General features: G+C 37.7%; 1 protein-coding gene across 2 annotated transcripts in view; it reads left to right on the forward strand.

Moving 5' to 3' along the window:
• GMDS (GDP-mannose 4,6-dehydratase) overlaps positions 1 to 26,968 on the forward strand; it is a 417,655-nt gene that overhangs the window by 138,177 nt on the left and 252,510 nt on the right. For both annotated transcript variants that reach the window (XR_004359692.1, XM_032702498.1), the window contains exons 5-6: positions 21,653 to 21,845; positions 22,737 to 22,841. Coding sequence is in view for 1 of the 2 variants with exons in the window: in XM_032702498.1 (XP_032558389.1) it covers positions 21,653 to 21,845; positions 22,737 to 22,841 (298 nt within the window). In the remaining variant the exon portion in view is untranslated. The remainder of the gene's footprint in view (positions 1 to 21,652; positions 21,846 to 22,736; positions 22,842 to 26,968) is intronic.

Raw genomic sequence — 26,968 nt, forward strand, 5'->3', positions numbered from 1 at the left:
CCTACAATGCTAGGTCTCAAAATGAGCCAAAGGAGTGTTTCTTATGACTTATTTTCCTTTTCTCAACAAACCCAGATGGCTGTTTCTGTTTCGGGAGGCTCTTTCCTCCCATTAACTCAGAAACTGAGTGCATCTCATGATGCTTTCAAACACTCCGTTTTTGTTTTTTTTTTTTTTTTCTTTTCGTTTTTCATGAAGAGTGGTAAATCACTGAACTGTTACAGTGAAGTTTAGCAAAAATGTATCCTGTGATGCTCGCAGAGACACAGTAGCAATGAAACTAATACAAATGAAAGCAGGAACTCATCAGCACAAGAAAAAGGTATCTTGTACTTGGGGAAGCCTTTCATTTGCTTTTAAACTTTTAAATTACAGTTAGTTATATGCTTTCAATTTAAAAAACCTGTTTTCAGTGTGTTTATCTCAGCAAATGAAATTGGAATAGACACAGCAGAACTGACCTGAACCATAGTAAAACTTTACTTGCTTCAACAGGATTTGGGATAGATTTAGTGAACATTTTGGTCTTGTAAGGCATTGTGACAAACTTAATGAAGTTCAGGAACTTCAGGCCTATTCATCTACTTTTTGACCCTAAATGGAGGAGTTTAGTGATGTGACTCAGGAGATAAATGCAGGAGCATAACTTTGGGACACAAGACTGGGAGGGAGGGTCATCTTGTCTGCTTCATCTAGAAAATTTTTTTTTCCCTCTGCTTTCATTTTGGATCAATCCAAGTGAGATCTCTAATTCAATAAAGATGCTGATGAAGGTAATCATTGCAGCTTAATCTGGCAAATCAGCTCCAGAGGTTTGAAAGTGCATCTGCTTGTGAATTGATGATTAGTTGATGCCAGCAGAGCCAAGAAAACAGAGATTAGTTTGATGCAGCTGTCTTTGCTGGGGTCTTATTCAGTCAAATTTACCTTTTTGGGAGGCACAGCAAGGACTTAGCTGTGTCTCACAGCTTTTGTGTGGCACCACAGCAAGGAAAGCTCCAGTGGCTATGATGTACCTTTGACTTCTGCTCAAGATCTATGCCACGAGAGGAGTCATGACCACCTGGAAGTTGGGATTTCCATCTGCAGCTGTGTAAGTCACTGTTGCTGTGTTGCATGTGCCTGGGGTCCCGAGCTCAAGGCCCATTTTCTATGATTTTTGAGGTACCAGTGTAAACCCATCTCTAACACAGAGTTACGGTGTAGGAACTGCCTTTCAAAAAGATCTACTCTACACAAATCTAAAAGAAAAGTAGGTTTCCCAACATAATGTTTAATTTAAAAACCACAAGAAAACATTACTTCCAGTTAGTAGTTTCCCTTATGGAAGCCCTAGAGAAACAACACTAGTAGTTTCTTAAACCAGACCTTCCTACTACCCATACCCACAACTGAAAAACCTTATAACTTTTTTTTTTTTTTATGTTAAGCTGTGTGATGAGGAATCATTAGTCATGTCTGAAAGGTTTCTAGTGTCATCATCAAAGCAACTACTTACTCAAAATAAAGCAGAATTATATTATAATACTGAAACATTTCCTATTTCTTCATTCTCACATACTCTGAGATGTGAGATACCCTGGTTTTATCTCTTTATTTACAAACATGTTGTCAGGCTTCCAAATAGATTTGTCATTCACAAATCTAGTGTTTTGTTCCTTAGTAACTTGCTATAAACTTTGAGTTGCTTTTCAGTTTGCAGAAAGAGTTGATTGGTGTTTCTAAGCTCTTAAGTTAAAAAAAGTTTAATCAAACTAATGTAATACCTCCTTTGACTGTATTTCACCTTGGGTTGAAGTAGTTAAGTGCCCTGGGTAAGATACAGTTCTTACTTTAGGAAAAGGCACCGAGGCACTCTGATAGGAGGTACACAAGGGAGTACAAATATGAAGAACACCAAGGCAGGGGATCAGTACTATGGAGACGGTGAGCATCTACTCTGGGTGCCTGAGAAGCTCAGTAGCAGCTTAGTGATCCTGTGGAATATAGACCATATTGCTTCTGCAGCACATTACTTATTCACGTAGCTTCTTGAAATGCTGTGGGGTGTCCTCTCCTCCTCCCCCCACCAGTATTCCTATCACCACTGCCAACCTCACCTCTACCTTGAGTTGAAGTTGTACTTGGCCAGGCAGCCTCAGTAGGCACAGCACCCCTGTGGCATATAGCAGGTTTGTGCTGCTCCACTGAAGATGGTGAATATAGTTGGAGACAGGGTGGGCAATGCCCAGTACCCCTGGTTTTGGGAATATGGAGTAGGGATACCTAAGATATCTCTGTAAGGAGCTAGTTAGGGTCCAGCAGATGCATTAGCCATCTCCACAGAACTGGGCATTTTTGTCTCTGAAAGCAGTTTAGTCACATCAAAGCACGGGAAAAGGTTTGTATACTGGACAGTAGAAGCTGCAGAAGAATTGAGAGGTTGCAGTAAGTGCTGGACTATACACAGGGCAGCCAGAAAAACAGTGAAGGCGATACCCTGCCAGGGTGCTACTGAGTAGAAATAAGGAGCTAATATTGACTATATAACTAATATGAGAACACCTCAGGTCTTCTGCTTTCCAGAATATGTTGAGAATAGGAAACAACTCAGAGGAAAGACAGAAGTGATTTTTAGGCATGGAAAACAGTCTTCCCGGTAAATGACATTAGGAGACCACTAGAGTTACTTCATTAAAGTGAATGTGAAGGAGCTATTTGATCCTGCTCACACAGGGAGTAAGATGTTTGGTATTACAGGGTGCTTAACCTCATAGGCAATTATGCGGAGATCCAGTGCTGAAAACTAAAGTTAAACAAATTCAAACTAGAGAAGAGGTGCAAATTTTTAAAAGTGAGGACAATTAGCATTTGAGCGGCTTACCAAAGGAAGTGAAAGATTGTCCATTACTTGCAGTCTTTAAATCAAGATTGGATGCTTGCCTAAGAGATATAAATAACTGCTAGCTATTTATACAGCTTGGTATAAGAATCACTGAGTGAAGTCATATGGCCTATGTATGCAGGACTTTATTATATTAGAAAAAGGAGAATTCTAAGTAGTATTAACTATATGTGTATAATTGTTACTTATGAACATAGTAAATACAAACAAATTTATTTCTTTTCCTTTAGTAATCATTGGATTTATGTACATATCAGTCAGAATAGCTGATGCTTCTTTCAGTTTTTTCATCCACAGGCTTCAATAATACCAGCTATGTTTTTACTCTGTATAAAACTAAGATGTTATTGGTGTTTCTGGTTTAGCTTCCAGATTCTTACACCAGCACTTTGTGTTAAAGCATTTGAATTATAAACACTGAAGTAGTGTTTACCAAAAATCCCCAAACAAACAAGTAAACAAAAAAATCCTATTTCCTTTTGAAATTAAACTAAAAATTAAAATAAGATCTCCACATTTTTTATGGAAAATAGAGACATAAAACTGATTCTTTATTTCCTTAGATTATTTAGAAAGCCTGAATTAACTGTAGTGTGTATATGTAGTATCTTAGCCTGTAGATTTCACATGCATATATCTACATAAAGAGAAAAACACAAGACGTTTCAACTGAAAAGACAAGGTAGAGATAACCTGGTTTATTTCCAAGTAGTGGTGATAGAAGCCAAATTCATCCAAAACTGTAAAAAAAGAAGACCTACAGAGGTCTTAGTGGTTTTAAAAACCTATGCTAATAATCCCAGAATTACAAAGACAACTTAAAGTAAAAGACCTAGTCTTGCATTTAAGTTATGGGCAAAGTAATTCCATTTGAAATTTAAAAAACTCACTCTAACTTCTGTAAAGACAGACTTTCCAAAAGTACTTTGCCAAGGCTTAGGTGTCTTCAGCCATCTGTAGTGGATTACTTTCTTTTACTGTGTTTCAGCAGCAGGGTGGTGGGAAAAGTCTTGGTGGCAACAACACTAATGCAATAGGTGTGATTCTTTTTTCCCTTTCGATTTATTTTGACAATCTTGCAAGAGGAGAGAAGCAGATCTAAATTAGCTACGGCAGCCACAAGTGTGCTGAGTGCACTCTGTTGTCCTCTCTTATGTTATGTCTTCTGCAAGGTAATAATCAGGTGGGTAATGAAAAGACGATTAGGATCATGCCCAGCTTTTGATGTGCTTTATTTTCCAAAATGACTCCATTAGGGGTGGTGGACATAGTAAAATCCGGCAGAAACTACGTCTGGGCAATGGAACTCCAAAAGAGATGAGAAGACACTCACTCTGGCACCCGGCTGTCGTTTGCAGGGCTGCGAGGCGGGTGGTGTTGCTGGACAGATGATTTGAACCAGCGGCTGCTCCGCTCTCAACCAAACACTTCAGCTAATTCATCACGAGGCTCTTGGGCGCTTTGGTTGTGCAAACTTAAAAGGTTAAGGCAGTAAATAGTTTATTGCCACTGAGGCCCATTGAACATTGATCACTGTTGAATACCCTCTGTTTAGATGTAACTTCTTTTGAAATATACTCTGTAGATTTAGTCTGAGAGCAGGATAATTGCCATGAGGGCTTAAGGTTTGAAAGCAGACACTTCTACAGCCAGAATGCAATAGGCTGCCAAGACTGACTAGTGTGAAACATTACAGCGTTATATTTTTTTAATTCTTGGGACTTGAACAAAGCAATAGGAGAGACTGTTTTTTGAGGCATGGAAGGGTAAAGTCATGTGGAGTATGCTCTTTTCATACATTTTTAATAAAACCGTTGCTATATTCTATTTCTAACCTCTCTGGGGTTTATGCTGCAATTCAAGGCAGCTGATGGTTCTCCTTAGCCTAGTGTTGAGGAGTTACTTAATCAGTGTGCAGTTAAGGTTTTCTTCAGTGCATGCATTGGTATGGTGAAGTTACACAGAAAGTATTCCTGCCGCTCATGTACTGTACACCTTTTCCATGGCTCATTTATGTACAGGATTTTTACTCTCACTATTATGAAGCTCTGTGTTTCTGAAATGTGGCCGGCAGTATCCTGTCAATACACAGTGCTGGTTGTGTGCCCAACCAGCTTTGTGAGTGTCAAGGTCTGCCAAAACATGATCTAATGACTCCAGGCTTTGGATCCAGATTTACTGATTTCTCTAATTGGGGCAGGAGGGTAATGGGTTTGGGAGGGCAGATTACAGAAGTAGTTTAAAACTATAGAACAATACCAAGTGTTAAAGGTATATGTGATATCATGATAGCATATGTGAACATGCTACATTTTTGGTGATCATGTTCTTTCTCCTTAGAAAGGTAAAGTCTAAACTTAGACACTGATCGGACCATCACCTCCCCCAGGATGAAACCGTGTGTCCATCGGAAACCTCTCAACTTTGCTCAACCCATGTATGCACTTGAGGTTCAAAATTAGCTCTGGTTAAGATGAAGTTATTTATATTTGCATCATTTATTCATTTTTCAGTAAAAGCCTGCAGATTAAGACATAAAGAATGACAGATAAGAAATTTTAGACGAATATGAGCTTGTTGACCTATTGTTCTGCAGCATATTACAGGTGAATGTAAACTTTTAAAGAGGACTTGCAGTCTGGACAACATGCTGACAGATCTGGAGCTGTTTATCAGAGATAAAATCTGCAGTCTTTTGTTCCAAAAATAAAAGTGTTGCCTCAGATTGCAGATTGTAGCTGGAATTTTGGAATAAGCTCAGATAAATACTTTTGTCAAACTATACTGGAATATCATAAGTTAATTCCAAATCCCAATTTTAAATGTATTAATATTTTGATACAGTTTTGAAGAAAAAGAAATAATCAAATAATAAAAATCATGATCCTGTACTTAACAGGTTTCTATAAAGTTTAAGACTGAGGCAGTAAAGTGAGAAGGGAAAAAAACCCTGGTGAGCAGTCAATCAGTTTCTCTGTTTGTGGCCCTACACTTTACTAAGAAAACAGTGCCTCAAACTTGCCAGCTGTGAAATTTTTAATTCGTCTTTACCATGGAGCACATCACATTTTTCCTTCGTTTAGACAGGGCTGTGGGTGGATGATGGATGAACTGTAGACTCATTGTGTTAGAAATACCTATTTTGTTTTAAAAGCTCAGCCCCTACTTGACAAGGTAGTCGCTCCCTCTTGCAACAATAGAAAAAACATCGTGGAGTCATAGTTCAGATACAGTGAAAGACTTCATTCAAGGATCTGATGAATAGCAAAGGGAAATGTGAGAAAAATAGTGTGACAGCTAAAAAGTTTTTGTTATCCCCTCCTTTGCTGTCTTGAACTATAAAATGTTCTATACAATTAAGATTAAGTGAGAATTCCCAGTGCAGGCAGCATAATTTTCAGCTGAGAGAGATTTTTAAGATGAGGAATTAATCTGAACTAAAGTTCATACTGTTTGAGTTGTGCATTTTAGAGCAACCTGTTGCATTTCATCCGTTCTTAAAACAGCTTCAGTTTTGCTATTCCTAGTGGATCTGAAGAAAAGAATAAATATTTGAAACAAACTTCTGAGTTGCAGTGTATATTTACTGTGTGCTGAAATGTCCTTACATACAATTTTATGAGCATACTAATTTTTCCAATACTGAATATCAAACAAATATGTAATTGAATGGAGTTTGATTTTAGAATTTTGGGGAAGCTATAATTTCAAAAGTGTTAGTGGTTGCGGATGAGAACTAAAGTGTTGGGGGTATGCAAGACCACTAGGATCAGATTGCTGTATAAACCTGGCAGAGTTTCTATTTAGATCTCATATCTGCATATGGTAAGTTCCTGTGACAATACATTGCACAGTATTTGCTCTCGTTGCACAGAGAGTAAATATTATCAGTTCAGTAAAGTGAATCAAGTATCTATGAGTTCTCTCACCCCAGGAAGAAAATTCATTGTTTATTTTCTCTTTCTGCAGGATAAAAATGCGCTGTAAATGTGTTATTAGGCCGACACATCGCTATAATTTACGAGCATAGTAGCTATTTTCTCCATAAATTTAGCAAGCTTATAATATGAAAAAATGCATCTGCATTTCCATACACCAAGGATATAAGTAGATACCAACTAGTTTGAGTTGTATATATATTAACCAAGTCTGTTTATCTGAATCTTAGGATTGTCCGTATAGCCAGTATAGTTCAAAAATGTAAAATGGTTTGATTCTCACTTTTTTTTCAACAAAAAAAATGAAAAAACTTTCTAGCATTATCCCTTAATTTTTTAGGAAGAGTTCAGCCTTTTACAAGAAAATGCAAGAGGGTATAAGACTTCAGTGCTCTCTAATGATATCTTTTAGCACTGCAAGCAGCAAAAAAAAAGGTGTAGTTGCATGCAGATAGGATTGCCAAACGATGTTGCCAGTTTAAGAGTAGCACATTTTATTTGAATTTTCTGAGTAATAGCCTTTGCAGAATGAGGTTTACTTGTATTTTGTCTGGTTTTTTTATTAATCTCATTATTGTATTAATTAAGAGCTACTAACAAGTCTGATTTATGCATATATCTGGCTTTTTTTTGCTTGTATTTGTCTTACTGTCATGTTTAATCTGTTTTTTCCTTTGTCATAGTGACATGAGATGTGGCTTCTCTTTACTCATGCTGTTAATTAGAAAAAATAAGAACTTTTAACAGTTTGATTTTAAAGTGTTCACTAATGTAAACTGTCAATCTTCTCTTTTTCATAATAGAAATATACCTCTTTCTCTCTCCTTTTCCTCCCACCCAACAGAGGAGCAAAGGAGACAGTTCTCATGGGTGTGGTTATCATGAGTTAATTGCAACCCTGAGGGATTTGAGACACTTGGGTGCATTTCATACCTTGTAGCTGTCCAAGGATGAGATTTTCACACAAAGGCTCCACCCCACTGTATTTTACTTTTTATTGCATAAATCAGTCTGTGTGCCTAGGGATCATTTATCATTTCCCTAATATTCACCAGGGTACAAACAGTACTGTTTTAGTTCCATTCAATCTCCTTATTTCTCCCTCCTACTTCTGCTCAAAAAAAAAAAAAAAAAGGTTGGCAAGATGCTAAAATTATATAATGGTGGTTCTGTATTTAATGCAGAAATCGTACATTATCCTAAAAACCTTTCACCCTCAAGTACTCTTTGTACTTCTGAGAACATGATATATGGCTGACTAGTGCACTTAGCAACTATGACTTCATTTAAATCATTCAGTTTCTGAGAAAGGGATTACTGCCTAGAACCTGACCAGTATTAAAAAGACATATTTTCAGATACAACTGCAGTTAATATCAGCTTAAATTTGTGTGTGGAGAGAGTACTCTTGCAACATAAGAGGTGTTAAAATCTATAGGAGTGAAAAGTGAAACGCTGAGGTTTTGCTATCATGATGAAGTTTTTTAATTTTTTACCAATTATAGAATTTTTCATCACCATTGACTATTTACATTTTTCAGACTTCTCAGCACAGCTTCTTTGGTAATACTAGTGATGCAGGATCAAAAATTAGCTAACGTTTCCAAACTCCCATATGACACTTTAGAAATTTCCTCTGCTTCCCTGGCTAATAGGCGGCACCACTATGTTTTTCCCAACGTTTTGTGGTTCCTTGACAGAACTTTCTGTGTCCCAGGTGAGGATGCTCAGAGCCCCAAAGCAGCTTGGGGTCAGCACACTGGAAATTAGCTTAAACTCCTACTGCAGCCACGAGACATAGTGTTCCTAGCTTATGTCAGTATTGTGTGCAATCATGGATGTTAACTCACAGTATTTCTTCATCCAGCCGTACTTCACAGCTATTCAGAGTGTTTCCCTCATGGACGATCACTGCTTATAATGGCCCGTGCAGCAGGACTCTCTTGTTGGCCTGTAAAAGTTCTAAAGATTTCCCCTTTTTGTATGTGCATTTGTGGGCAAGTTACTATTATGACCTCTTCTTTGGCTTAATACTATGTGATAAAACTTATAGACTGAACTTGGGGTTTTTTTCCCCCTGCCTGATGGATAAGCTCTGGAAATACAATCTCCTTAGTTTCAATTAAATTCTTGTGAATACTGCTTGTTTGGAAGGACGTGGAAACTGAGTATGCTGTTTTATAGAGGCTTGCAGGCATGTAGAGAAAATGTGTTTGGAAGGGAAGACAGGTTCAAAAAAATCCTGAGATAGATTTACATGATTCCTTCCACATTTATCTTTCTGTGAGATAAATGCAGCCTGTTGGCATGTGCTTCTGATCCTGCCATTTCTTGACTGAGGTATCTGTGAGTCATTCAGAAAAGAAAAAGCATGATTGAGAAGTGCTAATTGAAATAAAATATTTGCATACAATAGAGACGTGGCATCTGCCTGAGCTTTACATTCTTTTAAAACTAAAATGCAGTCATTCACAATTTTACAGACTTCACCTTATTTGTGAAATTTGATGTTTGCACTGATCATGTCCAATGATTTGTTCAGTGTGTTTTGGCAACTTGGTCTTGTCTCCCATATTGCTTTTCCAACATGCCTCATCCTGAGGCTGCCAAGTTCACTGTGAAAGCTGATGGAGCTTTTTATATCTTAATCAAGTCTTACTCAAAGCTCCTCTGAGAGGGGGTTTATTGGCAGGCCAAATGCCACACCATAGTATAGATGAGGAGAGGCACTGTCTCGTAGGTGTCAATATGGTCTTTTGTTGCTTCTAGCACTACTAGAGACAAAAACTTCAACGCTGTTTTAGGTCAGGAGTACTAAAGCAATATTCGTTCTTAGGGGTAAGGGGGAAACTCCCAAACTTCTTGTTTTTGTGTGATTAGTTGACTATGACATCCCTATTTCCCAAATTTAAGGTTTACCTTCATATCCAAGTGAAAAGGAGCTATTATTCCTAGTCCTTTTCTCTGGGTCAGAACCCAAGACTTAGGTGAAAAACAGGGCTGAAGTTAGGTTGTGTGCTGCAGTACACAAATCAGTTGCAATGTTCTGCTCTGATTTATGATCACCATGGCTCATGAGTGCCAAACCCGCCTTTTAAAATTTATGCCTATACATTGTTTTCTAAGAGCTGTAGTGAAGAGGCTTTAGTAGTCAATAATAAATGTAAGAATAAAATATGGCAAAGGGGATACCAGCAGAAAAAATAACAAACTGATTTGTTTTCTGCAAGCATCGTCCTGCTTGTTCAATAAAGTTTAACCAGAGGGTCTCATCCCTTTAAGCTCTCTGCCCCTTGGCCTTCTCCACCTTACCCCTACATACCTGTCAAGACACATGTTTTTTTCAAATTCATCCCACAGGTTTCTTTCTAGCCAGCCACCCACCCACGTCCTTCTAAGACACATGAGTTGATTAAGTAGAACATTTTGTGTGGGGGGATCACCTTTCAGTTCAGAGTGTTCACTGTCACATAGTGTTCGCCCTGAAAGGATGCAACTGGAGAAGATGTAAGCCTCGTGATTTCAAAAGTATTCTAACAACATTAAAATCTGAGCTCTAGCAGTGGTGGTAATAGTATATTCCATTCCTGTAGCTTCCTTACACAGGACGAAGAACTATCACAGTCCACTTTGAGGTATGTAATTATTGCTATCCCCATCTTGCCTGAAATGGAATGTTAAAATTAGGTGTTACTGTGGTGAGTTTACTGAAAGCTATTTCTACAGGTTTATTACATCATTCACAACAAAGCCATCATCAGCTACTGGTTTTGTATGAATGCTATTAATACCTTGATTTTAAAATTAATCATATTTACTGCCTGTACTTGTACTACAGGTAGGGGTATTAGTGCTACTCTACTAGGGTTCACCCACTTTAGCATTTTAAGGTGGTTTTTTGGTTTGTTGCTTGCAAGTTTAATAATTTAAAAGAGTCAATGGTTTTCTTTCAGAGCAAGGGCAAACCTCAGACTCTTATATTTATTTAAAGAATGTTTTTAAGTATCAACTGTTCTCAAGAACAAGTAAAAGGAAAAGAATGCTACTGGGTGTGTTTAGGAAAAAATATATTGGTTTTGGAATTGTCTTTTCTTAGAGTAAGATTTCAGAGTGAAATTTCACAGAAGATGACCTTATGCATTGGAAGAAAAGGCGATTATTTGCCCTCTTCAAAAAAGAAAACTGAAAAAAACTTTGGTGACTTATTTCTTGACATGCTGTTGCATGTTTATTCATTTTCCCAGTCATTCCTGCTGGAGTACTGGAGCAAGAACTGGGAAGGTGGCAACTGTGGGAGCATGTCTTTTGTCAGTACATGCATGTCCACCTAAATTTGCCCCATACAATTAGCCATCCCAATTTAATTCTTAATACACATGCAGTAAAACTGAAAAAAAAGCCTCAGAAATTAATTGCATAGAAGTCTGAGGTGTGCTGAAAGCTTTGTAGCTGAAGAAGACTTGTTCTCAGTTTTAGCTGAGTTATGGCAAACCAGAAAATAGAACTAGATCTGTGGAGATATAACATTAAGACACATTATAAGTCACGGTGAGTAAGGGGAGAATGTAGACTTATTGAACAATATGAGTGGACCAAGAATGGGACCGAAGTGGTGGCTTTTATTTTGAAAATGTGTTTATATAGTACTTTATAGTACTATTTTAAGAATAAACTGAGTGCACAAATGGGGCAACCTGCTGAGATGCCACACAGGTGGAGATGTTGAACTCTGAGCTCAGAACTTCCCTCCCCAGGTACTTCAGGGTAAAGGTTGTTCCCTAGATAGAATCATAGCATTGTTAAGATTGGAAAACACATTTAAGATCAAGTCCAACCATTAATGTAACACTGCCATCTTCACTGCTAAACCATGTTCTCAAGAGCCACATCTACACATTTTTTAAATACTTCTGGGAGTGGTGATTCCACCATTTCTCTATTGTGCCCAAGAAAACAAGTCATCATTTTTTCTGTGTGTGTGTGTGTGTGTATGCACATGCATATTCATTTCCTCAAAAATTCATGTTTTCGTTTTGTCTCCCTGAAGTCCTGTTTTGAAAGCTCTTCCACAACTGAAGCACCATGTGTGGTCAGAGCTGAACTACCTGCCCGCTCTTAGGCTGTGATGAATGAAGTAGTTTGATTTTTGAGTAGCTGTCAGTAAAAGAGAGAAGATAAGTTGCTTTATCTTGTGTTTGCTGTCGTTTAAGAGTGCTTCCAGACAGCATTACTTCAGTTCCACAGTGAAATGGTAACTTGTTTTCTTGCAGTGACTTGGCTGTGTCTGCACCTTTAGCTTTCAAATTCAATGGCTGACTCAAGACCCATATTCATGGGCAATCCCTCTAATTGGGTTTATGGACCCATTAATGAGTAATACATGCACATTCATCTAATTAATTTTTTTTTTTTGGAGAATTCCTGTGAAGCCACTAGTTAGCTGTTAGGAAGGAGATAGCAATTCTTGTTCAAAGGAGAAAAGGCTTTTAATTTTACAAAATTAAAAATCACAAAGGTTTCCATAGAGTAAAAAGTAAAAGCTCTTGTTAATCATCATAGAAAGTTGGTTTTTATAAAGTATATGTCATATCTCTATAGATACTTCATTCAGAGTGTGCACAGCTTGGTCAGAATTAATTACAGGATTTTACCAACAGTCAGTGTTTTTTCTCATCTTTTTATCATGATTTGTGCTGCATCAGTTACCAGGTAGATATAGCAGAGAGAGTCAAGCCAAAATAATGACAGTTGTAGTTTAGAGAACTGGTCAGACAATTACCGATAGATAATGTGTGGGCAGGGGGGAAAAGAATAACAAAAAATATTTTTTATTAAAAAAAAAGTTTACCATTTTATAGCAAGTTTTCTCAAGATTTTCAAATTCAATTTACATTATTCTACAAAAGATCTGCTTTTCTTCAGTACAGTTTGTTTCCAGATTAAATGCCCTTAAGGAAAAAAGACCCTGGTCCCTAATGAGGTATGTCAAAACTCCATTTACGAAATATTTTATTTTGTCATGAAGGGAGAAGCATTTTTGGTACTTTCTTTGAACTGCTTTTAAGCTTTCTTTAACAATGCTATGCAGCATAAGAAATTGCAGTCTGGGAAGGAATCTTCAGTGATAATAAATGCTGAAAAAACCATTTTTTTCTGGTTGAAAAATCAAAACATCTGACAGGCTCCATAAACATAGGGATATTTTGCTTTAGGCGTTAGTAAGAGGTACAAGAGAGTCAGACAAGGTAGTAATTTGCAAAGTTTTGGGTTAATTCTAGCTTCTAGCCAATACAGAAGTTCTGTTAATATTTGGGAGGGTCCACTGTGTTAACTCGGGTCTCTTGTTGACTAGGGAGGCAAAGAGCAAAGAGATTGTTGTTAACAAAGCTTTACCATACTAGATTATTGCTTTAATTCAATATCTATCTAGCTATCCAGTGAAAGTCTATCAAAATCATAAAGCAGATAGGTGGTGAAGGTCTGTGGGTTTTTCTGGGATTTGGGTTTTTTTGTGGGGTTTTTTTGTGATGCTATTTTTATCACTTTTGTGCAAAGCATCTTTTAATGTGTTCTGAAAGCATCAAGGAATCAAGGATACAAGCTTTTTAAAAAGCTTCAGGAGTTAAAAAAAAAATAAAAATTAATACTATAAACTAGTTGTCATGTTACAATTTTAAATCACCTGTATGTTTTAAATTAATTTCTTTATATGTGAAAGTGTGTAAAAATGGTGCTGGTTCTTTGGAAGTGACTGCATTCCCTGCATACATTTTATTCATAACTTTCTATTCCCCATGTACATATAAAGTGAAATGAATTGGCTATCTTTTTACATCTGCCTTTGAATGTTCTCTAGTGACTCTGCAAGTTGCCCCTTTTTGTCTTTCTACTAAATAGCATTTAAAGCCTCTGGCACAGCTGGACTTCAGTATGTAAGAAAGCTTTTAGGGTATTACGATGTCATTAGCCATTGAAGCTAAAAAATGTGAAACATTGAAACCCATCCTGACTTTGCTGCATGTGGCATGTGTTTAAAAACTTGAGTGTGTATGTATGTTGTCAAAGCTATCCCTGAACAAAATCATGCTGACAATGAATAAAGAATCAATGCTCCTTTTTTAAAAGCTTCTTTTCTAATCTCTGTTATTTGAAACTGAAGACTTAGAACAGTGGGTTGGAGATGGTTCTGCAAGATAAATCCCTTGCATCACATAACCCTGACAACTCCCCAGTTCCATCAAATTAATAACAAATGAATGAGAAGATAAGCAAAACTAATGGGGAGGTTACATTTTTGTGACAAAGGTTTATGGCCATACTGAATCTTATGTTCTGTGATAGCCCTCCTCCTTTTCCTCCTCTGCTTTGGTATTTTTTTTTTACTATCAGATCTGAGCATTCCTCTATCTGAAGCTCTTCTCTGGAGCAGATATGATGAATAGCAAGCTGGACTATGCGCCTCCAAAAAGTTGCTGTGAACAACGCTCTACTCCCACAGTAGGAATCGCTAATTTTCCACAAGGCCAGGCCTTGTTCTTGCACACTGTCCATCCACGTTCTAGTCATTGGATGGTGCTACATGTCTGAACATTGAAACACGCTGCTGTAATCCCATCTCCCTGCTGCCTTAAAATTATGCAATAATGTAGTTTGGGAGCAGTCACTGAATATCATCTGGACCTGCTCTTTTCACTAAGTGGGGCCAGCTTTTACAGCAGGTGGCTCAGGATGATGTCTGATTGAGTTTTGAGTATCTCCAAGGATGGATATGCCACAGCCTCTCTGCACAACCAGTTTCAGTATGAGACTACCCATGTTGTGAACTTTATTTTTACCCTAATATCTAGTTGTAATTTCTCATGTTTCAATTTGTGTCCATTGCCTTTGAACTGTCTCTGGGCAACTGTCTTTTAATCCAGTCTGTTAAATTCTCTTAATTCACTAAAGTAGCTAGTTAATGACCGGAAGAATAAGCAGTTTACAAATTACCTGTAATGGAGATCTGTTCCAAACATGCCTTTGAATCAATAGTCAACAGCAAAGACAGCTGTAAAATATGTAGGAGACTTTGTTTTATTAAAATGGAGAATAGATATTCCAATTTAAGGATTGTGCATAAAAATTTTGAAAATATTAGGCAATTGGTGGTTCTTCTATAGCTCTTAACTGGTCAGGCATATACCAGCGGGCTGCTTTAGAGGCAAAGGTGAATGTGATGACCTCGAGAGCTGGATTTACAACTGCACCTGCAGTTTGCCAGGGAGGAGTCGCTTTCTAAAGAAACTGAATAATGAATCCAATTCACAAGCCCTACTGATAGGGGATCCAATAAATATGAAACTTTAACTATTCAGGGAATATTCCTCTATGCTTATTTTCTTCTTTGGGTTGATTCTTTTTTTTTCTCTTTTTTCCCCCAACAGAAAGCAAGTAGTAGTTTTTACTCATAAAAGGGGAAAAAGAGAACCTGTTTTAATAATGCCAAGCTATTTCTCTTTAAAGCTTATTTCAGAGTGTATGCATCAAGAACTTGAAATTAATCAGGAAAAGAGTTGTGAGGAAGATTTACACAAGTCAAACCATAAGAAACTGCCATATTAAACATATATTGTGCAGTATGTTAGGGGGAATCATTGGGTATTTCAGCTGTACAAAGGAAGTTACAGAATGTGAAGAGCATCAAGGATCATTTCAAATCACTAAACAGCAAAGAGCTAATTTTTTGTGCTTTGGTTTGGGTCTTCGCAGTTAGAGGTGAAAGTGAGATGCTGGCCCAGTGGTGTCAAAGTCAAACTTTTAACCACTTCAACAAGTCTCTCCAGTCACACAATATGACAGAGCTGCAGTGAAACTCCACCACTACGACCAAAATGTAAGCGCTGGTAGAGAAGCACATCTTTTATAGGCTGCATTGATTGTTCCTTTACATCATGAGTACCTTGAAAATCCAAGTTACCCAAGCTCTCTTGCTGCAGCAATATTATGAATGTCTTGGGCTAACATGCATTTTAGGAAACAATGTTGACTTCTGCTTCCACTTATAAAAATTTTCTTGGCTAATTCTCAGCTTGTAATCCTGTTGTCAAATTACTCTCATTTTATACAGATGACTTTATTTTTTCTGGTTTGCTAATGAGAGAACAGGGAAATAAATAGGAAAGAAGACAAAACTACAAAAAGAATGTTCATTTTATTAAGAATTTGTCATTATTTTTTTAGTGAATTTCTGTTTAGCTAAGAAGTTGAGTATGGCTTTAAGATATCGAGAGTATTGCTTGACCATAAGCAGTTCAGACCTATGGAATTGATTATTTTTCTATATAGCAAAATATATAGCTGTTTGGGGGATTTTGTGTCTTTCAACTACTTCTGTTATTGGATGAGAGGACAATAAGTTAAGCATTCATTATGAGTTAAGAGGCTGGGAGGAAGAGGAATTGTCATATTCTCTTAGAAGGTTACCTAACATTTTCGTAGATATATAGGTTCTTCCCCATCCCCTTGACATCACCCAGGTCCCCTTGGATTCTTTAGATTTCCTAAAATCCCTAAGATTTTCTTTTCCCCATTGTGTTAGGACTTTATAGGAATGCTTGGCCTATAGTCTGCATTAGATTTAACAACTGGAATGTTATGCTTTACATGCCTGTTCCTAGGGATTGAGCAGCTTGTTTACTGAGATGATACAAGTGATCCCAATGGTTTTTATTGGCAGTGGAAGGCACACTGAATATTCAAAGCAAACAGAATTTATTTTAAAGAATACAAAAAAGCAACCACTGTGAAACTTGTGAGACTTGAAAAATTTCTGAGCAGTTTTTTTGTTCTGTGATTTGCTTTTCGGGTCTAAACCTTTCTCAATGACCCAATACATATCTTCTACTTTGCTAAGTCTCAAGAATCTACAGTAGGTTTTTTCAAGAGAGCAAAGATGCTTATTTTGATGTTATAGTTAGGTTAGCCTATTCTTTTACAGAGAAAGAATAATAATTTATGTGTATATTATCCTATTTCCTTTGGGGTTTCACAAAACCTTCCCTCTTATTAACACTAGCCTTCCAGAAATTCCATCTTCTGAAACTGAGAAAGCTGTAAGAAAGAGATGAAGTTTCAAATCATTATTTATATTCCTTAGGTAGAGCATTGAAGCATATTCTGCTGGAATACAGGGGTTTTTTTGGTTGAAAACTGATAGTTAATATGACTGCAGCCCATCTGTTGAATTGTTCCAAATGAAAAAAACAGAGATGAAGTATCTCACAAAGCCAAACCTGTGTTTGATAATTTTCAGAATATCACCAGTGCTGACAATGCATTGGTCAGAAGCAAGTATTACTAAGTCGACAGTCTTGTATGTATTGCTTATAGACATGATAGGAATGTGGTCTTGTGGAGGGTAAGACCCATATGTTTTCATTTAGATAATTTTCAGTAAGCTTTTAAATCTTGTTAAAGACCTTGCTAAGCTTGCTTTTGAATGATCAGTTGGGAAACATCATATTTAAAACATTGCTCTATTAAATTCAAATCTCTTGTAGAGATTGAATCTGGTGATTATAAAGAAATGGGAGGGGGGGAATGCAAGAGTTCAAATTCAAAAGGTAGAAATAAGTTCACAAAACTCATTCTGATTGCAGCCACATGAAAGAAGAGAAATTATGTGGTTATTGTGTCCTCTGATTCCAAAGTGTTATAACTAATGAAACTGCTTTTTTCAAGAAAATGTTACCATTCTATGGGTGAGCCTTGCTGTGGAAATCTTTTCTTGCCTGAGAATATATTTGAAATGTACTATATTAGAGATGAATCCAGCAGTGAGGATACTCAGTATATTGAACTATGTACATAAGGAGCCTGTTTGCGTTTTAGTATTCTTTGAGGAAATTCTGCAGAGTGTTCATAATGTGAAACCCTGGAATTTGAAGTACTTTTGACCAAGGATTTAAGTGTCTCCTTAGTGTTCTGTCCACTTTTAATGGCACACTTATCACTACCTATTGAATGGAATAAATAGACATATCTGAAGAATATACTTTACAGTATCTCCAGGATCAATAATGACAACTGCAAAAGCATAGTGTCCCCATTATAGATGGGAAGGGAGTGCCAAGGTCACTCAGACTAACATGTTCCAAGCAGGCAATTTCTGTTTTGTTGGTATGTCATGCTTTCTCTTTGTCACAAAATCTGTCCAAAGAAGGCGAAGTAGTATTGGATCAATGACTTCAATATTCTTTGAGAAAACTTGCAGATTTAAAGTTTCTGCCATTGAAAGAAGCTTCTTTTCCCTATTCCAGTCATTACCAAAAAAAATCTGGTGCATCCTTCAAAACAACTTGTAATTGCAGGTCTTGCTTTTTGCAGTTGATTATAACGGATAATTTTGGATTTTTGAGGAAAGAATGGAGCATCTACTTTAGGTAGCTGAATTAATAGAGGGGTGTGTATGTGGTTTTGCCAAAGCATGATCAGGAGCATCTTCATTAGGCCTTCTGCTGTGACTCACCACTGTGTTTATTGGTGTGCAGGAAGACAATCTTCCTAATTGAGGCAGTTAAAAAAGTTGTCACAAAGTAGGCAGTTTGAAAGCTCTCATCTGTAGGTATTATCTAAGCACTTTTTTCCACTGGGTAAGTGTTTAATCTTTCATAAAGTATGGCTTGTTCTTAGCCTTCATATACCTGCCTTTACAATCATTTCCATTACATATTTACTCTCTCACGTATTTGCACTACCGGAGCTCAGTGCACCAGTGGAGATTATGAGTAACATCTGTTGAATCTGATTATATATTTTGTTTCTATAACTCAGTCTTTTCTTGTGTTATACATGCATGTCAGTTCTCTCTTGCGCATCCCTCTTAATGAGGTCCCCGCCTTTCTTTTGTTGTTTTTTTTTTTTATTTGGTTTGGTTTTGAGGGTTTTTTTGAGAGGTTTTTTGTTTATTTGTGGGGTTTGTTTGGGTTTTGGTTTGGTTTGGTTTTGGTTGGCTGGGGTTTTTGTTTGTGGTTTTTGTTGGTTTGGTTTTTTTTACAGTTCAGTCTTCCTGTGGGTCTTGCACAAAATAATGTGTATAAGGAGAGGGAAATAATGTGGTAAGGGATAACTTATCATCTTTTCCTGCTCTGCCCTGCTTTATTTTTAACTACTTAATTGATCTTGTATTTTATAAGACTCTTTTACGTTTTTAACTTTGAATTAAAATCAAATTAAAATTTGGTTAGTTTTTATCAATATTTGCAGTGTTACTGCCTGTTGTTACAGGGTGTCTTAACAGTCCAGAATTTTTAGTGTTCGATGTTTTAGTAGATAAAACCATTTTTTATTTTCATGAACGCCATTCTCGTCTAACCTGCACTCCAAAATGAAATGAATTTAGTGGTCTGAATCTCGACTCTGGTGAACAACTGTCTGCATTACAAAACCACCCAACAGACACAAAACTGGTGGTTTCTGCCTGGGGACACTCAGACCCAGTAGGCATGGAGGCACAATTACCTCACACCCCAGGGAGTGTTTTTTTGTAGGTGAAGATTGAGGTCATTCATCAGGCAATAGGGAAAAGCATCTCTTGTGAAATTGGTCTCTGCATCAGCCAGAGAGAGCATTTTCCAGTGCTGCTCCAGCCTCATTGCCCCCTCTGGTTAAGAGGTTTTATAATCTGTGATCTCAGACTACCTCAGTTACATGTGCCATTTACTTTGTAGTAGGATATGTAAGCAAAAATTTGCATTTCAGGGTGATGTTTTCAGGGTTATTTGTTGGAAACTACCTTAATATAAGTAAATTCTTCGTTCTGCTACAATTAGTAAGTGTTTTGCCTTTTGTTGGAAAGCTGGGACGTGTGGTTAATATACAAAGTTATGTTCCTTAGTGCATTGTTGACTGTATCACCTATTCATTAAAATGTTTTCCTCAGAGTTACTTAGACACTGAAGCTGAGAGACCTTACGTGTCTGTCATCTTTGTGCCAAAGGGATTAAAACAAAAAATGCACATCACTTCTTGGTAGATCAGTGCTCAATTTCAGCTGGGTCATACCACGTTAACAAGCCAAAGTATCAGGTTTCGTTTTGGGGGGGGAGGGGGAGCGTTGGTTAAAAAAAAAAAAAAAAAAAAAAGTAAGGTTTGGTTTTGTTCATATTGTTAGCTATTTCAGATCAAAACTCTGGGAGAATCTTTTTATTTTGGAGAACAGCAACACAATTCAGATAATTTCTTACCTGTATTAAATTCACCAAAAGTGAAAACTCAAATTAATTGAAAATTTTTTTTTCCATCTGCTGTATAAATAAGCCTTAAACTTCCAGTAATTACTGAATAGGGAAAATGGCTTAACAAAAGAAATTAACATAGGGCTATCTGTCTGAATCTGCAAAGATCCTTAAAAAACTAACTGGTAAGTGACAGGTTTCCCACTACTTTCACTGTGACACCTCAGCTTGTCCAACTATGGTCATTTACTCTCTACTCCATTAGTAGCTACCCGGTCACTGAAGACTAATGAAGGGGGTATTGTAGATTTGTACTATCTGATACCAGTAGTGTCTCACTAACATCCAGCATAGATATTATAAAGGGACTGCAATGTTGCCATCACTCTATAGCTCGTTTCTGGAAGTCAATCATCAGCCAGAGGGGACATAGGTAGAATAATTCTTCGGGACCATGAGGGAGGTTGCTCTAAAAGTCCATTCCCCTTACTTTTTATAACATTGTCAGTATAAACAGGGAAAGGTTTTTCAAAAACCAACGTAGGCAAAATCCCTGGATTGGAGAGAGAGTGTAGAGGGAGGAACATGCCTCTGGGGTGGGAACCGGTGGGAAAAAATTCCTTAGAGTCCAGGAGCTTTGTCAGAACATCCAAAAAACCAGCCTGTACCCACCAAGCAAAAAGAGTGAGCTTCCTTCTGAGCATGTTTTCTCCTGCCTGCAAATTAAGGTGGTCACAACAGATCTCTTACTTTCAGCTTGCTTTTTCCAATTTTTTTTTTTTCTACTGTAACTGAAAGGGAAAGAACTAATATATTTTTTAAATACTCTGAAAGCTTAGACTTAAGCATTGATTGTGGCATAGGCCACAAGCTCATCATAGAGATAACTGAGAAATACTGGAGTGGGGAGAGAAAAAGGACTCTTGGCCCACCAGCGTGCATGAGTTTATTATCATACTTTGAAGAATATATCAGCTGGAGCTGTCCGGTTTCTTTAGGATACCTCGACCCTTTGCTCTCACACTTCATCATCCCCCTAACCTCTGTCCAAAAGCAACAGCTCTGGTACACCTTGGTCAGATGGGGTGGGTAGTCTCATTTTGATAGCAGATATTTCTAGTCTTCTCTGAACTTTGATGTATGTTAAAATTGCAAAACTTCGGATGTTGTTTAAAGTTTTGGGGTTTTTTTGATATATGTTTGTGCTGTCATGCTGTCTGTCTAGCCTATTATTTTTTTTAAATATATTTTGGGCAATTATAACCAAATCCAAGTGTGTCAAATACGTTAAGCCCAAGTGAATGTTGTGAAAATTGGCAGCTGTGGAGATAAGAGTGCCTGATAATGTTCCCACTGGGGGGAGGCTTACGCCTTACTTCACATGGGAAAATAATCCCAGGGAACACTAGTCTTTTTGTTCTGCTATTTATGGAACTACTTATTTATTCTTGGAAATCCTTTGAGGATACTTTTGTATTCTGAGTATCTACTCTGTACAGAAGTGTTTAGATGGTCTGTGACAAGTGATGTATTACTTTGTTTGGTTGTGCTTGATCACAGCGTGTTCTGGTTCCCCTAGTAAAATCAGTGGGATTTTATTTCTTTCTCTCCCCAAGATTTCTTTCGACCTAGCAGAATATACTGCTGACGTTGATGGAGTTGGCACTTTGCGACTCCTAGATGCTATTAAGACCTGTGGCCTTATCAACTCTGTGAAGTTCTACCAAGCCTCCACCAGTGAACTTTTTGGAAAAGTGCAAGAAATCCCGCAAAAGGAGACCACCCCTTTTTACCCAAGATCGCCTTACGGTGAGGATTGCTGATGGTGTGTGTGTATAGTGTCTGTCTGTCTATTCTCCCTGCTCATGTCTCAGGGCTGAAGTCATTTGTATGTGAGATTAGAATCATGATAGAGCTAAAGTGACTAGACATGTCGAGAGGCATACCTTTATGAATGACTATATAAAAAGTATTTGCTGCCATTGCCTGGGGGTTGGAAATTAGCATCTCACTTCACAAGACCTTGTTCATTCAGCTCAGAGGTGAAGAGCTCTTCAGGGGGGAGACAGGGGGTGGCAGGAAGAGGCAGGGTGACTCTTCCTTCACAAAGGGTTGTGAGGTACCACTGAAGTGAAAAGGTTTCGGGTTTTTTGTTGCCTAAATGAAAAACTCCCAAGAGCGCACTTCCTCCTTCATGAACTCGCATGAAATTTGAAACACTCATTAAAGCAATGGACATGGAGGACTTTGGTGATAAACTTTCAAATCAATTTAAGTGTTAAGGCACCAGATTTTCGCTTTTATTCCTTCAAAGTCATTTTTTTGTTTGGTTTTTTTTTAATTAGCAAAGGTCGCCACAGTGGTGTATTTCACACGCTCTGTGTTAATTATATTGTAAAAGAAAAAAATGCTGTGCTTGAGTGTGCATAAGAAAACAAGTGAGAAGGTGCCCTAATGCTTTCTGGCCAGCTCAGAGGCTGCACAGAAGATGAGTATTTTCCCTGTCAGCTGCTGTTTATCGGGCTGGATTTTTTTTCCATATAAAATTTGACACATATAGGGAATTAATCAAATTCTAAAGCACTCTGCTGCTGAAATGTGGACTTCACCCTGCATGTGAAATAGATGTGTGTGTATCTGTGTCTGAACTGTGTACAAGCTGAGCAGATATACAATAACACTTCAAAATTATTTTTATAGGGGCAGCAAAACTGTATGCCTACTGGATTGTGGTGAACTTCAGAGAAGCCTACAATCTCTTTGCTGTGAATGGCATCCTCTTCAATCATGAAAGCCCCAGGAGAGGTTAGAAAATCCATGTGAACCTCTTCCCGACTTTGCATACATCTGATCAGAACGATGAAACAACGTATCCACAGGTTTCATGTAAATTCCGTAGGGAGGGCGTCATGACTTGTAGCCTACTCATGGCGTTTAATGTCACCCTTCTGGCAGAGCCTACAGAGCAGCAGCTTTCCCTTTTGAGCATCGTATTCCGTTTTGTAGCCCTCTGATGCTGAAGGGAGGTTTGTGTACCTAACTTGGTGTATCAAAAGAGAGATAGTGCAATAACATAACATCCCTGCATTCTCTTTCCTTCTTGATAATAAGTTAAGGCTAAAATGTTAAGGCTAAAAGACACATTTAAAAAGGAAAGTTTTCTGAATGTTTAGTTGGGCAACTACATAAACAGATGCAATTTCAGGTGTGACATATGCTGAAGATTTTTATTTGCATATAAATGTCAAATTGAGAGACAGAAATAATAGATGCTCTAAATTCAAAAGACTAATGAGTACAGCCTGGTGTGTTTTGAAAAAATTTTGAATTATAGCCCATGCCTTCTGAAAAGACGGCTTTTAACACATGGCTTTAAAATGCCTTTCAGTTTAATCCTCAATAGCAATGCAGCTTAAATTCCACTTAATCATCCCTTTTCCGCTTACAGTACTTTATGAACAATTAATGCTGGTATTTTGAGTAAGAGTTTATGGCTAATTATAAGTCTCTTTAACAATGACAGTTTTCCTCTGCTCTTTAGGTAAGTACTGTGACTGTAGAAAACACTCTAAAATTAAACTTTTATATTAGCACAGAGAACTGGGTTCTCAGTGCAGAAGCCTTTTGTTGTGGTCTGTTTCTAAATGAAAAATAAATTCAAGTTTTACAGGAATGCAATTATATAAATTATAACCTGGTACAAAATTTTAATCATGCTTACAAATGTAAAATAGACCATAATTGTAACTGTGCTTGTGGGGGGGATGAAAAAAAGAAGAGAAAAAAGCAGTTGATGTCAATAGGATTTAAATATTGATTTCAGTCTTTGGAAGTCACAGCTGTGAAATCTCATCATACACTGGGTAGGCAGCATTTACAGTAAATGGTGCATCAAACATTTGGTGGTAGAAGCTGGTGCATCACTTCACTGAAGCAAATGACAGCACAAGCTCAAAATTAAAAGAGAATCAAATTTACTACATTGTTTCATTTAGAAGCCCTAATACTTTGCTTTCTATTAGAGAGTCTACCGAGGTATATTCTCAGTGTGCTGTAAACTGATGTCCAAATTGCTCTGAGTTATTACTATGTAATTAAAACATTCTGACCAACATAAAGAGAGAATATGCAATAACTAATATTTGCTTGGCATGATTTCTAGTAACACTAAGGAGCTACAAGATGGAAATTATGCAAACTCATTTACCATTTGTGCTGCTCCTCTATAGACTTCTGCCATTTTTGAAGGAGGAAAATTTCAGTACTCATTTCTATTTTGATCCCTCTGACATTTGTTCCTGATGTGACACTGCTGCAATGGAGTTATCAATCCAAAGTCCTTTTCAACACAATTTATGTCCCCATGGAGAACCCAAGTTTGTGCTTTGAAGCCTAAGGCTGTACTTTTCATTGTGTGTATGTGCTGGGTGCAGTTTTAAGCCTCTTATGCCATGAACAGGAATCTTGTCCTAGAAATGCTCTGTTTGCCGTAGCAGGAGTACATGCCATGAAAGTGACTGTAACCACAGGCTAGTGCCATTTGCATAGTGGTTTTATGGTAGAAAGTCTGAAAAACTGTACAGGTAAGAAAGTGGAAAAAAGGTAGTTTTGAGATTGTTTCTTGATAGCCATTCTTCACTTTCCTAATACTTTTGAAGACTAGAAAGGCACTTTGGGAGAAAAGGAGGACTTAACTGTGATTTCTAATTCCTATGCCCAGAGGCTAATATACACGGAAATTTTAAAGTGTCTTATGGTTTGACCTTTTTTTATTCTACTGATTTCAGAGATTGGGAATACCTAAATAAACCAACACATATTTTCTTCCAGTATTACATACCATTATTCCAGTTGGTTTAGCATTACACTGAATGGATCAAATACAACATCCCATTGGTGGTGACACTATGTGCATCTCATGTACACATAACCTGATGCCCAGTAGTCAGAGAAGAACAGAATTTTGTGGCAGTGTCTCTTGCTGAGGTGCAGAGTTGATCAAAGGACATGGAACTGTTGCAGCAAGTGCAGAAGAGGGACAATGAAGTTGATAAGAGGACTGGAGCATCACCCTTATGAAGATAGACTGGGGAAGTTGAGGCTGTTCAGCCTGGAGAAGAGAAGATTTCATGGAAATCTCTTAGCAGCTTTCCAGTATCTGAAGGGGACCTACAGGAAAGCTGGAGAAGGGCTCTTCATGAGGAACTGTAGTGACAGGACAAGGAGTAATGGGTACAAATCGAAAGGGGGGAAGTTTAAATATTTAGAAGAAATGGTTATTAGATATTAAGAAGATGATGGTTAGACATGGAACAGGTTACCCAGGGAAGTTGTGGATGCTCCAAACTTGGCAGTGTTCAATGCCAGGTTGGAAAAGGCCTCGAGCAACTTGGTCTAGTGGGAGATGTCCCTGCCTATGGCAAGTGGGATTAAAACTAGATGATCTTTAAGGTCCATTCCAACCCTTTAACATTGTGTGATTCCATGATCAGTCCTGGCAAACAGTGGATGTCTAAAGTGTTAACCATATTTCTGAAAATTTCTGTAGGCTTCCTACAGTGAATGTATTTCTAGGAAAACATTGTGAAGAGACAAACCCCAGTATTTCTTGTAGGCAGGGATCCATGAGGTATGCTGCATTGTAAGGCACTGTTAAGGATAAGCAGAATGCATTTTTCATATGTAGTAGGCTGAATTGTGGACTATGATCAAATACAGTAGTATTTGTATTTGAAGTACCAGGGCTCATGGTGAAGGATGGTGAATTGCAGTTACCTGTCAAGTGGCTTTTAGCAGCTGGTCACTGATGTTGAATTGAGTAGACAATTATAAAGAGTTTGCTTGTATTGTAAATGAGTGGTTTAGGGTCCCTCAAAGAATCACCCTCAAAACTATTAACAAAAATAGTTTTTATACAAATTTATAAAAGTATGACTTAGCAAAGTTTGAAGGCAAGATTCACTCTCATTTACTACATAGGTGAAAAAATACAAAGGAAAATTGAGTTAGAATCAATTTACAATGATTTGCACAGAAACCAAAAACACTTAAGTGTAAGGGAGACCCACTGAGTCATGAGGTTCAGGGTGCACTTCCTTGCTTTCTAAACTCCTGGTGGAACTTTAGTGAAGGTAGTTCCAATCTTAGTCTCAGACCTGTACAATATTTTATGTCTAAAGGAATTAATTCTTTCATTTATTCATTAGTATTAATGAACTAGCATGCTCTGCAACTTACTGAGCATCTGTTATGAATAAGGGATCTCTCCACCTTGGGTAGTGAAGTCCCAGGCAAGGAATCTCAAACCTTGAGATGGGTTCCAGATCAAGGGGAGAGGCACTGCCATGAAGTCCAGTTGCAATTTAAAGAGAACTCAAACTGGACTTATCCAAAGATTTGTCATGAGTAGAAAGGTCTTTCTGGCTCAAGAGACAACCTTGAGAGGCATCCTAACTCAAGGAGAGCACTGCCACATTGCCCAGCGGGGAGACCTCAAAGACGGCTCATTTAGGCTCTCATCTTTATGGGATAAAGTGGTTGGCTTGTAGTCAGATTACATGTGATGGGAAAGGTATGTATGAGACTCTTTGTGCCCACAACTTTCTTTGTTCCTTGATAATTGAATCTTGGAAAAACCACCCACTATTCATGTGTTCCAAGCTCATGTGCATTGGTGCACTGTGGGTCACTGTGGCCCTTTGTGGGTTTCCTGGAGGAGTTCTTTACCCAGCTACAGCTCAGGCCTTTACCTCCTTTGGAGCCTGAACTAAGCTATTGCTAGTTTGGTTAAGAAGGTCAAGTACATCTGTCATAATCCCTCTTTATATAGTGTTCTGATATTGTACTGTAGGGGCAGCAATACACAAACCTAGTGAAAATGAGAACTATCTAATCTCAAGAACTGCTTCCTTGTGAAAAGAGTTTAGGAATAC

This window comes from Chiroxiphia lanceolata, chromosome 1 (assembly GCF_009829145.1).
Source record: "Chiroxiphia lanceolata isolate bChiLan1 chromosome 1, bChiLan1.pri, whole genome shotgun sequence".
Taxonomy (NCBI): domain Eukaryota; kingdom Metazoa; phylum Chordata; class Aves; order Passeriformes; family Pipridae; genus Chiroxiphia; species Chiroxiphia lanceolata.